This window comes from Hyaena hyaena, unplaced genomic scaffold (assembly GCF_003009895.1).
Source record: "Hyaena hyaena isolate Hyena2069 unplaced genomic scaffold, ASM300989v1 scaffold_50, whole genome shotgun sequence".
NCBI classification, from domain to species: domain Eukaryota; kingdom Metazoa; phylum Chordata; class Mammalia; order Carnivora; family Hyaenidae; genus Hyaena; species Hyaena hyaena.
This window is the reverse complement of record NW_024080682.1, coordinates 1,101,566-1,116,759: the sequence shown is the minus strand read 5'-3', so window position 1 is coordinate 1,116,759 and position 15,194 is coordinate 1,101,566. Positions and strand designations below refer to the sequence as shown.

At 44.1% G+C, this 15,194-nt stretch overlaps 1 protein-coding gene across 4 annotated transcripts in view; it reads right to left on the bottom strand.

Annotated features, from left to right (window-relative positions):
• GALNTL5 (polypeptide N-acetylgalactosaminyltransferase like 5) overlaps positions 1-11,291 on the bottom strand; it is a 61,898-nt gene extending 50,607 nt beyond the window's left edge. For all 4 annotated transcript variants that reach the window (XM_039230692.1, XM_039230690.1, XM_039230691.1 and 1 more), the window contains exons 1-2: positions 11,122-11,291; positions 3,090-3,390 (exon numbers count right to left, since the gene is read on the bottom strand). In XM_039230692.1, coding sequence (XP_039086623.1) covers positions 3,090-3,351 — 262 coding nt within the window. In that variant the 5' untranslated portion in view covers positions 3,352-3,390; positions 11,122-11,291. The remainder of the gene's footprint in view (positions 1-3,089; positions 3,391-11,121) is intronic.
• Positions 11,292-15,194: the final 3,903 nt, after the last annotated feature.

Genomic DNA, 15,194 nt, shown 5'->3' with positions numbered 1-15,194 from the left:
CTCTGTGCTAACAGCTAGCTCAGAGCCTGGAGCCTGCTTCAGATTCTGTGTCTCCCTCTTTCTCTGACCCTCCCCTGCTCATGCTGTCTCTCTCTCTCTCTCTCTCTCAGATATAAGTAAAAACATTAAAAAATTTTTAACTATAAAATAAATCAAAATGGAATTTTGAAAAATTGTTCAACTAACTCAAAGAAAGGTAAGGGAAACAGAAGATTGAGAAACAGAGGAAACAAATGAAAAACAAATTGACTAAGAAACTTGACACCAATAACTGTCTTAAATACAAATGATCTAAACGTACCAATTAAAAGCATAGATTAACAGAGTAGATTTAGAAAATGTTCCAATAATATGCTAACTTTTTAAAAAATGTTTATTTTTGAGAGAGAGAGAGAGAGAGAGACAGAGCACAATTGGGGGAGGGGCAGAAAGAGAAAGAAGGAGACACAGACTCTGAAGCAGGCTCCAGGCTCAGAGCTGTCGGTACAGAGCCTGACGTGGGGCTTGAACTCACGAACTGTGAGAACATGACCTGAGCTGAAGTTGGATGCTTAACCGACTAAGCCACCAAGGCGCCCCAATAATACGCTATCTTACTTCAATGAAACACAGGTAGATTGATATTAAAAGGACACAAAAGGATACTTTTGCAAATATTAATCAAAAAAGCAGCTGGGGCACCTGGCTGGGTCAGTCGGTAGAGCATGTGACTCTTGATCCAAGGGTCTTGAGTTTAACCCCCCACTTTGGGCATGGAGCCCACTTAAAAAAGAAAAGCAGGAGTGACTATATTATTAGATAAAACAGACCAGAGAAAACGACTAGAGACAAAGAGAGAACTTACATTATGATCAAAAGATCAGTGCACCAGCAACACTTGATTCCAAATACAAACACATCAAAAAACAGTCTCAAATATACGAAGCAAAAGCTGATAGAGTTAAAGTAGAAACTGACAAACCCAGAAATACAGTTGGGGTCCTCAACCCCCACTCTTAGCAACTGACAAGACTACTAGCCAAAAACTCGGAAGAACTGAACAATACGATCACCCAACAGAGTCTAATTGATGAGGACATAAAAAACTTGTACGCCAACAAGAATAAACACACGTTGTTTTTCAAGCGTGCATGGGGCAGTCACCAGATATGGACCATATCCTGGAGCATAAAACAAACCTCAAAAAGATCCTAAAAGAATTGAAATCATACAGAGCATATTTTCTGACTATAAATGAATCAAACTGACTATCAGTAGTAGACAGTAGAAGATTATCCAAAGACTTGGAAATAGTCTATTTCCAAATAATCTAAATAATCCAAAGAGAAAGTCTCAAAGGGAATATAAAAATATATAGAATTGAATGAAAATGAAAATTCAACATATCAAAAGCAGAGCCTGCTTGGGATTCTCTCTTTCTCTCTCTCTCTCTCCCTCTCCCTCTCCCTCTCCATCTCTCTCTGCCCCTCTCTCTCAAGACAAAACAAAACCCAGCAGGTTTTTTTTTTTGTAGACATTGATAAACTGTTTTTCAAACCTATATGAACAAGCAAAATATCTAGAATAACCAAACAATTTTTTCAAGTTTATTTATTTTAAATTTTTTTAATGTTTTATTTATTTCTAGGAGAGAGAGAGAGAGACAGCGTGAGCAGGGGAGGGTCAGAGAGAGAGGGAGACACAGACTCTGAAATAGGCTCCAGGCTCTGAGCTGGCTGTCAGCACAGAGCCGGACGTAGGGCTCGAACCCACGAACCGCGGGATCATGACCTAAGCGAAAGTCGGACGCTTAACCAACTAAGCCACCCAGGCGCCCCTCAAGTTTATTTATTTATTGAGAGAGAGAGAGAGCATTGGGGAGGGGCAGAGAGAGGGAGAGAGAGAATCCCAAGCAGGCTCTGAACTGTAAATCCAAAACCTGATGTGGGACTCGAACTCGCAAACTGTGAGATCATAACTTGAGCCGAAATCGAGTCAGCCACTTAACCAGCTGAGCCACGCAGGTGCCTCAAAACAATTTTTGAAAAGAATGAGACTCGAATTCAGAAAGAGACCCAACAAAAACAGTCTGTTGATTTTTGACAGAGGTGACAAGATTAAATGGTGCTGGATGAACTTGATATCCACATGGGGGAAATGAACATTGATTCTTACCTCATAGCATCACAGAAATTCACTTAGAATGGACTGTGGCCCTAATGTAAAATACAGAGTGAAATCTAAAACCTAAAATGTCTAAAAGAAAACACAGAATGGAATCTTTTGTGAACGTGAGGTAGGCAAAGGTTACTTTGATAAGGCATAAACAACATGAACCATACAAGAAAACAGGATGGATAGAACATCAAAATTTAAAATTGTCCTTCTTGGGGGCGACTGGGTGGCTCAGTTGGTTAAGCATCTGATTCTTGATTCGGCTCAGGTCATGATTCCAGGGTTGTGGGATTGAGCCCTGAGTTGGGCTCCATGCTGGCTACTTAAGATTCTCTCCGTCAAAAATAGATAGATAGATAGATAGATAGATAGATAGATAGATACATAGATACATAGATACATAGATACATAGATAGATACATAGATAGATAACAAATAAGCGAAATAAGTAAAAATAAAAAAAAATAAAAGGATAAAATAAAATTGTTCTTGAATGACACCACTCAAAAGAGAATTTAAAGAGTACAGTAGGGTGACAATCCCATCCGTCCCAAACCTAGGTGTTTACATAAGAGAAACAAAATATGTCCACACAAAGCCTTATAATCCATATTTACTGTAGCACTGTGATTCATTGCAGAGTATCTCCAAATACATTAAAAATATATAATGTTGTGGGGTACCTGGGTGACTCATTTGGTTGAGTGGCTGACTTGATTTCAGCTCAGGTTATAAACCCAGGGTATTAGGAGGAAGTCCCACATTGGGCTCCATGCTGAGTGTGGAGCCTGCCTAAGATTCTCTCTCTCGTCCTCTGCCCCGCCCCCCTTTGTGCTCTCCCTAATATATATATATATAAAATGATTTATAATTTATATATTTTTATGGTGTATTTTCCCCTTAAAATGGCTAATGGAGAAAATCAAAATACTTACTAAATTTTAAAACAGGTTTCCGTTCTTTGGTTTCATCTTCGTCAGGCCTTACAAATCTCACATATGGTCTTGGCATTTGCTCTGAGTCATGGGTAACTTGTCGATGCAATTTTTTTTCAAGGGACCAAATTAAGGCAGGCTCCTGGGTTTTCTTTTCCAAGTTGCTCACATGATTGTGGTGAATAAATCCATACAACAGAGCTATCCAGATCCCAAATGTCAAGGATCCATACAATAAACTTTGAATTATAATGCTTCTCATTGTAAACCTAGCATTTTCAAAGGCTCATTTTTTAATTTCCTAAATCAGAAGGATTTAAGAGAAGCTATATTAGATACTTCTGTGACTTAGAGATCATCTACTTGGCTTAAGTTCAATTTTCTATCATTTCTATGTATTCATCATATACTTTGATACAATAAAATCTATCTCATTTTCTATAAGCGAAAATTCTTAAAACTGGTATTCAGAAGATCACTTCAGATCAAAATGTATAACATGCTTATAAAACATACGCTCTCGTTTCAAGTAATTGGCCCGCACTCCTGAGCCTACCGCTAAGGGAAAGAAAGCAAAAAGTTTACTCATTCCTGATCCATGCTCAGTCCATGTTAGTGTTAGTCGAAATCTCTATTTTAAAAAATCTGATTTGATACCAGTTAGCCTGTTGAATATAAAAGCACACAATCTCATGTGCTGGAAAGAAAGTGGACAACGTGAATCGGTCTGCAGCTGATGTGACTATGAAATGGCACAACCGTTCTGACAATATCTACTTCAGTTGAATGTATACAAATGGTGTGCTTAAAATTCTATCCCTAGGAACATGGCCTGAAGGGACCCTCATACGTATCCCGAGATACGTGCAAGAATGTCTATTGCAGGGGTGCCTGGGTGGCTCAGCCAGTTGAGCGTCCGACTTCGGCTCAGGTCATGATCTCACAGTCCAGGGGTTCGGGCCCAGCGTTGGGCTCTGTGCTGACAACTTGGAGCCTAGAGCCTGCTTCTGATTCCGTGTCTCCCTCTTTCTCTGCCCCTCCCCTGCTCGCTCTCTGTCTCTGTCTCATAAAATAAAATAAAGACATAAAATCATGTGTTAAAGAATGTCTAGTGCAGTAATGTTTGTAGTAGAAACTACACGCAACTTGTTTCGCTCAACAGGAGAATGGACAAAGTGAATTATTCCCTCAACACAGGTTGGCTGGAGCTACGTGTATCGATATTGTAAACACCATAATGTTGCACAAAAGACCAAGTAGGGTGTGATGCTGCCTAAATGCATATGGAAAACATACCAAATTTAGGAGGTGATTACTCCTGTGGGGGGAGGGCACTGGGACGAAGGAAGGGCCCTCACTGTGTTCCTAAGGTTTATTTCTTAATCTCTGAAGTAAATGGGGCAAAATTTTTATAAGGTTGGATGATAAAGCCTGATGACATGTACACAGAAAGTTCATGGTATTTTTCTCTATATTTCCCTTTCATTAGAAATATTTCATACTTTCTAAAAAAAAAAAGGTCTTCCTTTTGAGCTGATTGAATATGTGTGTCTGTGCCCTCTCCTTCTTGATTCAACAGTGAATGCAGACAAATCCGAAAACTCTCCTGGGAGAAGAGTGGTTGAGGGAACCTCAGTGTGCATGAGATTTCAACCCAGGTTTGGAAGGCAGCAAGCTGCTGGACAGGAGGTAACGGCGTGGAAGCCAGAGGAGGCCAGGCCCCCAAGTGCGCAGCGAGAGGGCTCCAAGGTGAACGCCCAGAGTGGCTGGGAGCTGGGGGCAGGCCGGGTGTGGCTCTCTCATATATATAGCAGGCAGCTCTCTTTACCCCTCCCTGCACAGAAGAGTTAAGATCAGAGCCTGGCAATTTCTTTTCTGGAGACATGAGACAAGGTTGGAGCCGAAGTCAAGGGGGAGGGGGTCCCTTGAATTCAAAAGGTTTGATCACCCTCATCATTTTCCCATCTCACACACAGGCTCCCGGCAGCCAGGTTGCTATACCTGAGTAGGAGATGGGAACATTGTTCCATGGTGAGAAGATGGGTCCCACATATGGAAACGTGTGCCCGGCGAAGCAGCCAATCCCGTGTGTCCCCTTAAAGACAGAGCACCTGTGGCCAGAGTCCGAGATTCCCATCAGTGGGTTAGTGGCCCATTTTGCAATCGGAATGAATGTTGTTATGCAGGGAGCTGTGTCCTCCCCCAAACCGTATGTCGAAGCACTACCTCCCCGTGGGACTGTATCTGGAGACTTTCAAGAGGTAACTGGGGTTAAATGAGGCCCCACGGGTGGGCCGTAATCCAGCTGGACCAGTGTCCTTGGAAGAAGAGGAAGAGACATTAGGGGTGCACGCACAGAGGAAAGGCCACATGAGTACACAGCGAGAAGAGGGCCATCTGCAAGCCAAGGACAGTCCTTGAGGAAATCAACCCTGTGGACACCTCGATCTTGGACTTCCCAGCTCCAGAGTGGTGAGAAGAGAAATATCTGTAACCCCCCCATCTGTGGTATGTTGTGATGGCAGTCCTAAGAAACTGATACAAATTCCAAGGATTGACCTATGCATTTGAAGAAACACCCCAGAAAGAAAGGAAATATCAGAGAACCAGGAAAGGGGAACAAATAAGTGAGAGCTTTCAAAGAAATCAAAACACTGATTTTGATGGCTGAGAGAGAGCTAAGAAGATACTGCATTCAGAAAACCAGGAAAGCAGGCTTTGAAAAAGCAGCGATTACAGAACAAAAAGAGGCTGTGGACACTTAAAACCTGATTGGGAAAAATTTTTAACTATTAGAAGGTTGGAAAATCGTGTGAGAGGAATATTCTGGAAGGCACAGCAAAATGACATCAGAGAAAACAAAAGACAAAACTGAGAGATGTGATATTTCATGCCAGGCATTTAACCTCTACCTAGTAAAAAGAATTCCAAAAGGAGATCAGAGAAAAAAGAGAGGAGAGGACATTATTGAATAAATTATGCAAATATTTTCCCCAGAACCTCTTAAAAGGGCTCACAGAATGCCCAGTGCAATGAATGTAAAAATATCCTAAAGGCTTTCAGGTGTAGCAGAAAACAGGTGACATACAGGAGGAAGAGAATTGGAAGGCTATCAGACTTCTCAACATCAACACTGGGTTCTTAAATACTACAGAGAAATGGCTTCACAACCCATCACGTAAACTATACCTCTGCAAAATTTAATCAGGCTCGAGAGTGGAATAAAGATATTTTTAGATCTGCAAAGGACTCAGAAAAAATTATACTCCATAGATCCTTTTTTGGGAAACTATGTGTTGATCGCAAATGTCAGCAAAACAAAGAGTAAAACTAAGAAGACATGGCCCAGGATGGTGGGTCCAGCCCAGGAAGGGAAGGCAGCCCACACTGGAATGGGGGTTCTAGGGAGCTCTGGCACTCAGCGCCCCCCACCCAAAAGGAGATGGGTCAAAAGAATATCAGATTTGATTATTTGGGGCAGGGAAGTGCAAGTAAATGTCCTCTCTGGTGGTAAAAATTAAGGAACAATGTTTGTAGAGTGATGAAGATGTAGACACTGGCTACCATATTAATCAAAACATCACATAGCTTCATAGGGAAGATACGATTTTTATTTATTTATTTAAATGTTTATTTAAGGGATGTTTAATATTTATTTAACATTAATGTTTAATGTTTATTTATTTAAATGTTTATTTATTTATTTGTTTATTTGAGAGAACAAGAGCGCGGGGGGGGGGGGGGGGGGGGGAGAGCAGGAGAGAGACAGAAGCCCAAGCAGGCTCCACACTGTCAGTGCAGTCTGACACAGGGCTCGAACTCATGAACTGTGAGATCATGACCTGAGCCGAAATCAAGAATGGGACATTTAACTGACTGAGCCACCCAGGTGCCCTGGAGCGGGAGGGAATAAGACTTTAAAAATGGAAGTCATGGAAGAAAAATGAAGTTATTGTGTAAAATAAGCCAAGAAGCAGAAGCCGAAGAATATTATTTAAAAGATGAAGGTTTAACTGTCATAAGAAATATATTAAGAGAGTCTATAGTCATTGCTTTTGGGGAAATGTACTGGGGATTAGGGTGGAAATTAGGTAGGGGCCTGCTGACTCTCTTTATAAGATTTATTTTTTTAATTTAATTTTTTTTACGTGCGCATTACTTTGATAAACATTTTAAAAATAAGGATTCCAAACTGCATCTATCAAATGGCATCACTGTCCACACATGCGTATAGAGCAGCCATTTCTCTCCCACCCAACCCTTTAAAGCACGTGACATCCGGCAGCTGCCAGAGGGAATCAAGGACATGAACCCCAAGCTCTCCAGCCTCGCCCTCTTTCTGGCACCCTCTGGTGTTGGTCCTCCTCACACTCCGACCCTTTCAAGTGTCTTCCCGGCATCTGACCATGTAGAATCGGTTCTCATCTTTATCTTTCTCGGACTCGAGGGAAGAGGCGGGCTTCTGCAGTTCTGACCTCGGGCCAGCACTGGGCACCAGCCTGCACACCCGCCCTGGCTCTTACTGCTCTAGGTCACCGCAGAGACAACGCTTCCCCCACGGAACTCAGCACCCACCACAGTTCCATGGCATCAAACCACCAGGGCAGCACCTTGCCCCCCAGACACCTGAACACACCCGGATACAACGTCTTATGCAGTGGCGCTGCGAGAGGCCACCAGGTCACTGCTCGGGACCTCGCTGCCCGGGGTACTGACTCAGGGCCGAGTCCCTTGCCCAGAGGTGCCAGTGGTGGGGGCAAGCTGCTTTGTCCAAGGTTCCCCCTCCCTGAGGGAACTCATGTTTAAAGACTGGCCGACGAGCCCATCTCGCTTCTTTCAACTTTAGATGACTCCGAAGACTCGCCCAGCCCACCTAGAGCCTTCCATGGGGCTGGCAGGGGTCCCCGTGGCAACCACATCACCGTCCAGCCTCTTTCTCTCGTGAAAATTGAGGAAAGGAAACCTCGTTCAGAATGGCGCCAGGAGGCCGGCAGGGGGAGCTCTGGCGCCCAGCGCGCCTGGTCAATTGTAGACCCACACCTGGAGCGCCTCGCAGGGGACAGTACTCCACATCCCGGCGGCAGAGGGGAGGTTTCCTCCTCCCCGGCAACAGCCCAGCCAATGAGGGACAGTCACAGCTCAGCCAATGAGAAGCCACTATACTTTGAACGCCCAGTTGTCTCCAATGTTAGTTGACAACAGCCTTCCCGAAGCTCCCCCTTTCCTCTATCAAAGAGCCTCTTTAATTCTCCAGACCGGCCCATGGTTTTGCTTTAGCTCGCTTGTGCGGGACTGCAGTTCTCTGCTATTACCAAATAAATCCATTTTTTGCTGGCACAATAACCAACAGTTTTATTATTTTTCTTTTTTAATGTGTATTTATTTCAAGAGACAGTACGAGCGGGGGAGGGGCAGAGAGATGGAGACACAGAATCCCAAGCAGGCTCCAGGCTCCAGATGTCTGCACAGAGCCCGATGCGGGGCTCGAACCCACCAGCTGTGAGATCACCACCTGAGCGGAGTCGGAGGCTTAACCAACTGAACCACCCAGCCTCCCTGGAGCGTTTTTGTTTTTTTTTTGTTTTGTGTTTTTTTAAGAGTAACATTGCTAGACCCGGTTTCCTTTGCTTGCAAGTGTTGTTCCCCAAACCCATGCCAATAAAGGGCCTGCACGCAAATCTCAGTTTCGAAGTCTGTTTCCTGAGGAACTTGACCTGCAACAGTTGGTAGTGGGGTGGTCCTGGGAAACAGACACCAAAATGGGATTTGGGGGGTGCATCACCGCCAGCCGGCAGGCCTTGAGCCCCACCCCCACACCCTCCCCACCCCCGCTGGTGGAAAGGCAGTGTTCTGATAACCTGCAGCAGGTTGGAGTGCTGTGCTTGTTACAGCTTCACCAGTAGGAAGGGATGGAACACTGGGAAGGAACGTTCTGGTTGGTACATTTGAGAGATGGGGGCAGGGAGAAGTAATTATAAAAGCCGAGGAATCAAAATGTCTGCTGTTGGGTGCTATAGATGCGTTCGAGAAAGGCAAAGAAAGGCTGAGGGTGTAGTCAACACTTAAGGCAAAGTATTAATGTGACCTCCTTAGCCACACACAAAGGGCAGGGAACGCTGAGAATCGTGTGCAGGCCTTGGTGATATAGGGCAGCTATATTCCAAGGAAGGTGACTTCTCAACCATGGCTAGTCTTCTGTCCAGGGAAGGAGGGAGATGCTAAGACTTGGGATGCGGTGTGTGGGTGGAGAGCCATGTGGATCCACCTTCTGGACCTACAGAAATGACCCATGCTCCTCTCCTTCAGGGTGCTTCTCAAGCCACACATGCCCTCCCTCTGGATTCCCCCTCCCCCGTCCTCTCCTGGCCACCAGATCAATAATTAGGGTCAAGTGACAGAATAGCCTGGCTGAGAATGTGCTAGTCCTGCTCAGGGAGGAGAGTGTCCCCAAGGAACTGCAGAACCCAGGCATCATGATCCAGCTGGATCAGGGCCCTGAGCATGGGCTGAGTCCTGAGGATCCTAGATCTAGGGAGGGGGGATAAGATTGGATTGGGGTAGGGGCGCCTGGGTGGCTCAGTCGGTGAAGCCTTTCACTCCTGATATCTGCTCAGGCCGTGATCTTGTGGTCCATGAGATCCGCCCCACATTAGGCTCCAGCTGAGTGTGGAGCCTGCTTGGGATTCCCTCTCTCCCCCTCCTCCGGCTCTCTCTCTGCCCCTCCCCAACTCGTGTGCACATGTTCTCTCTCTCTCAAAATAAAACATGATAATGATAATAATAATAATAATAAATTGGGCCATTTATTCAAATAGGAGCATTCTCCCAAGACATATGATTTAACACCCTGACAAAAATTCTGATTGCACAATGAAGTCCCATTGACTGGACAAATTATACTTCAAAAATGCAATATTTGATCATGCAAAGAAAAAGTGTCAAATGTGTAAGAGAAGAAGATAGCCTGTAACTGGGAGAAATGGGCAGATTCAAATAAGTGGGAAGAGAATGAAGGTGTTTAACTTCCATTAACTCCACTTCGTGTGATTGAAAGTCACATTTTCACGCTGTTTTAACTTTCACCGAACATCAAAAGCAATTAGAAACTAATGAAGACTGGGGTGCCTGGGTGGCTTAGTCGGTTAAGCGTCCGACTTTCGTTTAGGTCATGATCTCGCGGTTCATGGGTTCGAGCCCCACGTCGGGCTCTGTGCTGACTGCCAGCTCAGAGCCTGGAGCCTGTTTCAGTCTGTGACTCCCTCTCTCTCTGACCCTCCCCTGCTCATGCTGTCTCTCTCTCTCTCCTAGAAATAAATAAAACGTTAAAAAAAAATTTAAAAAAAAAGAAACTAATGCAGACTATAAGCGAGAGGAGGAAGATCGCATATAGAAAATACACATGTGGGGTCACAATAGGATTATTACTGGAAAAGAAAATAAATCCATATTCTCTGGAAGGATTCTCAGTATATTAAGAAAATTTGGAGGAAATTCTCTACATGTGAACGCTTAGGAAAATTAGCCTCCTCCGCTTTTTTTAATTTTACTAATGTAAGCTTTCTTACACTATGTGCTCTTAAGGCAGCACTGCCCCTGGTTCTCTGGAATATGCACCTCATCTCTCCCCCACCCCCACTCCCACCAAACGTGCATATGCGCACACACAGGCACACACACATGTACACGCTGAAAACCTAAAGCCCTAAACTAAATCTGGATTCACCATCATTGAGTTTGTTTCAAAGTGTGAGTTTTTAGGGTCAAGAAAACATGGCTAGGCTCTAGGTGATGTCACAATTAAATTTTCTATAAGTAATCAGATTTTCAAGAACTGAAGTCATTATACTGCTCAGTCTACCTCTACAGGGGCATAGCCATAGCCTCTTTTTAAAAATCAGATCTTCTTAATCCTAATCTCCAGAGCCAGCATCCCATTCAAAATTCAGCGATTTGATGTGCCGCTTACGCTGACTGCAGGAGGAAGGCACCCTGCCCCCCAACTTTGTTCAGCACACTGAGCTCACGCACCTACCGTTTAGACATTGGTCACTCTGTAGTTGATATGTTGTCTAAACTGAGTCATGGGTGAAATTAAGCAGGAGCTTGGGCTGAACGATCTGAAAGATGAGATTTTTTTTCTGAATGGCTGACTTGATGGTGTCTGGATTCTGAGCAAATACTTGATTGTACCGGGTTGCCCTGCCAGCCTCTGCACATAATGTAGCATCAGGCTGTGTCACAAAGCCCTGTGACATCACACAGGGCATCACCAGCAGCCGGAGGTCCCCGCCCAGAAGCGCCAAGCAGCAGGTGGAATCCCAGGATTTCCAGAGTTCAAGGGGTCCTTCCAGAGAGTCTTGGAATCCTCATTCCTCAGCCGAGGAAATAGGAAAGCCTTCTGTTGGGCAAAATCTAGGCTCAGTCTCATTTTTAGCTTTTTTTTTTTTGAAATAAACATGACAAAACGAAGCTTTCATAACACCTCAAGGGACCCAAAGATGAGCCAAAGGGCTGTTTGGCTGCCTTTTAATTTTTTACTCTATATTACTCAAGATTTAGATACTAGTGCACAAGTTCAGCCAAATGCTTGTGAAATCTCTTCTTAACATGTCTGAGCAAATTTGACCTTTCCCCCACTGAGGAGGCTGACCCTGTTTTGCTGGGGACCCGACATCTGCTTCCAAGCATGTGAGAGGCAAGAGGTGGGTTGGGTCCTCCCTGGAGAACCAGGAATGAGGGAACAGAGAACATTCTAGACTTTCAATATTTTCCTGTAGATTTATAGGACATAGAAGTCATGGGTGCTACGCAGGAGTTGCTTAAGGGAGAGAATAATCATGTGAGAAATTAGGGGAAGATACAAGATAAAAAGTGTATTGAGTTGCTCCAGGCTGGTGTCCTGAGCCAAGAATTCAGGGGTGCTGTTGCCAGAAACGACTCATAAGGGGAAAGAGTAATGTAACAAAACAAAACAGAAGGCATAGAACAAACTCGTGACGGCACTAGGTAGCTGGGAGGTGCTGAAGAGAGGACGTTAAGAGAAGGAAGATGGAGGGGCGCCTGGGTGGCTTAGTCGGTTAAGCGTCCGACTTTCGCTTAGGTCATGATCTCGCGGTTCGTGGGTTCGAGCCCCGCGTCGGGCTCTGTGCTGACTGCCAGCTCAGAGCCTGGAGCCTGTTTCAGTCTGTGACTCCCTCTCTCTCTGACCCTCCCCTGCTCACGCTGTCTCTCTCTCTCTCCTAGAAATAAATAAAATAAAACATTAAAAAAAAAAAAGAGAAGGAAGATGGAGTCTGCAGTGGGGAGGGACTGTGGGGGCGAGGGCAAGGTGCATGTGTGACCCTGGAGGTCAATCCTGTGGCAAAGCCTGGAACCTTCCCTATGGGTAAAAGGAAATTAGGAGGTTGAAACAGAGCATGTTTCCTCTCAAATGAGTAGGCAAGTTTCATCCTAGTTGATTCTAAGTAAACATTTACAAAGAGAAACAGCAGCTCCGAGTTTTACTCTCAGTCTGAGAAGGAAAAGGGAAATACAGCTTTCTTAAGATAGTTAAGACCTCAGGGGCGCCTGGGTGGCTCTGTCGGTTAAGCGTCTGACTTCACCTCAAGTCGTGATCTCATGGTTCGTGGGTTCGAGCCCCGCGTCGGGCTCTGTGCTGACAGCCAGCTCAGAGCCTGGAGCCTGCTTCAGATTCTGTGTCTCCCTCTCTCTCTGACCCTCCCCTGCTCACGCTGTCTCTATCTCTCTCTCCAAAAAAAAAAATATATATTAAAAAAAAAAGATAGTTAAGACCTCAAACTGAGAGCCAGGGAAACTTTCTTTCAGAGCCTGTGTCTTCGGAGGGGTAAAAGCAATGCTTAAAACAAAGGGCAGGAAAAAAATCCAAACACCAAAGGGCAGAGAAGCAGAAATAGGGAATGCAAATCAAAAGAAAACAGACAAAAACATTTGCATATAAATTTGCCAGTTATTGCATATCATTCCAGGCATTTGGGGGAGGATTGCAAGCTCTTGGAGGAGAGGGCCCCACGCTCATCTGCCTCTGGGCTCCATGTTGCTCTACCTACCACGTGATAGGTGCTGGTACACATTCACTCAATACATCTTCCAATAAGTGTAACTCTTAAGACAAAGGACTTGGGAAGCAATGTCCAAATGTGAATATCTTTGATAGTAAAACGGAAACAGAAGGAGCAAAAAGGGAAAAAGACAATTAAAAATTAATGAAGGAGCCTTAGTCCGAGCACTGCCTCGTTCCCTCCCGCCAGCCCAATTGGGCTCATTCACCTAAAAACTCCATTCGGACTGATTCTTTGCTCCAGCGACAAAGGCCTAGAAACCTTCCCCACACACTGCTCTTCCTTCTAAATTCCTCCATATTTGCTACTGGTCATACTTGCCAACCTATGCACTTCTTTGTCTTAAGAACCCTCCAGAAGAATCCAATCTCCATCCACTCTGGTTCCCAACTCTTCAAAGCAACCATTGTGACCATTCTTTTGGATCTGACCATACAGGGTCCAAGTAGCGTGTCCCCTAATAATCAGGTAGTACGTTTTCCCATGGAAGTGGGCAGTTATCTTAGGAAACTCACAGGCAAGGCTGGGATTTGAGAGATTCCCCCTAGAAATGAATGACCTGCTGTCTTAGAGTGTGGGGGATTAGTTTGTGCCCAGAGCTGGGGATGTGGACTTGGAGCGAAGGGAGACTCTGGTAATAAATGTCAGGCAGAGATCTTCCTTTGGCTAATATCCAAGGAGGACCATCTTGTTTGATAGAGTGTGTGCTGACTGCTTCAGTTGTACACCAGTGTTTTGCTTATTTGACTCAAGGTTATAACGAGTGTAAGACGAAGGAATGATAAAATGTGAATATTTGGGGGTGGGGGAAGATTTTTTTTTAATCTTTATGTACCTACCTCCTGGTTAAAGTAGCTAAAGGCACTGCGTACTGAGACCCGTGGTAAGCTACACCAGGGACATGGAGAAAGAATCTAGTTTGTATCTGAGTGGCTCACATCTCCAATGGGGAAGAAGACATTGTTCAAGACATTGGTTCAAATTCTATTAGTAGATTTGGTCAAATGAGACCAGTTCCCCTAGATAAATAATACCAAAATTGTTTTTTTAAAGTTTATTTATTCATTTTGAGAGAGAAAGAGCAATAGCATGAGTAGGGGAGGAACAGAGAGAGAGGGAGAGAGAGGGAATCCCAGGAAGGCGCTGCACTGTCAGCACAGAGCCCCGTGTGGGGCTTGATCCTGCAAACTGTGAGATCATGACCTGAGCCAAAATCTAGAGTCAGTCACTCAACCAAGTAAGGCATCCAGGTGCCCCAAAATTATTTTTTAAAAATACTTTTTGAAACATTTATTTGTTTGTTTTGAGAGAGAGGGAAAATCCCAAGCAGTCTTCGTGCTGTCTGCACTGAGTCTGACACAGAGCTCGAACCCACAAACTGTGTGATCATGACCTGAGCCAAAATCAAGAGTCAGATGCTTAACACCTAGGTCCTCCCAAAATTGGATTTGGTGGCCAAATCAGTGGCCTCTTGAGTGAACAATCAGTCTTGTCTTCAATTAATCTAAAAAAACAAAACAAAACAATAATCTTTGGTTCTGGGATGTCAAGAACATCTGCCAATGATGCTCTAAAGATGAGAATTACATAAATTCTAGGGTCTAGGTTAGTTATTCAAAATACTAATAATCTAATGAGAAGGTCCATTTGGAGACTTCTGATGTTGATAGCATGCTTAACGTGGCAAATAGTACTCTTTATTCCTCATTATTTAGAATAGTTTAAACATGGAAGTAACCCAAGTGTCCATCAATGGATGAATGAGTAAACAAAAGGTGTTATCCATGTACAATAGAATCTTTTTTTTTTTTTTGCCCCAGGTGCCCCTCTTGTTGTAGTTCTTTTTTTTTTCATTTTCTAGATTTTATTATTATTGTTATTATTTTTAAACATAATTTATTATCAAGTTAGCTATCATACAGTGTATACAGTGTGCTCTTGGTTTTGGGGGCAGATTCCCGTGATTTATCACTTACAGATAAAATCCAGTGCTCATCCCAACAAGTGCCCTCGTCAATGCTCATCA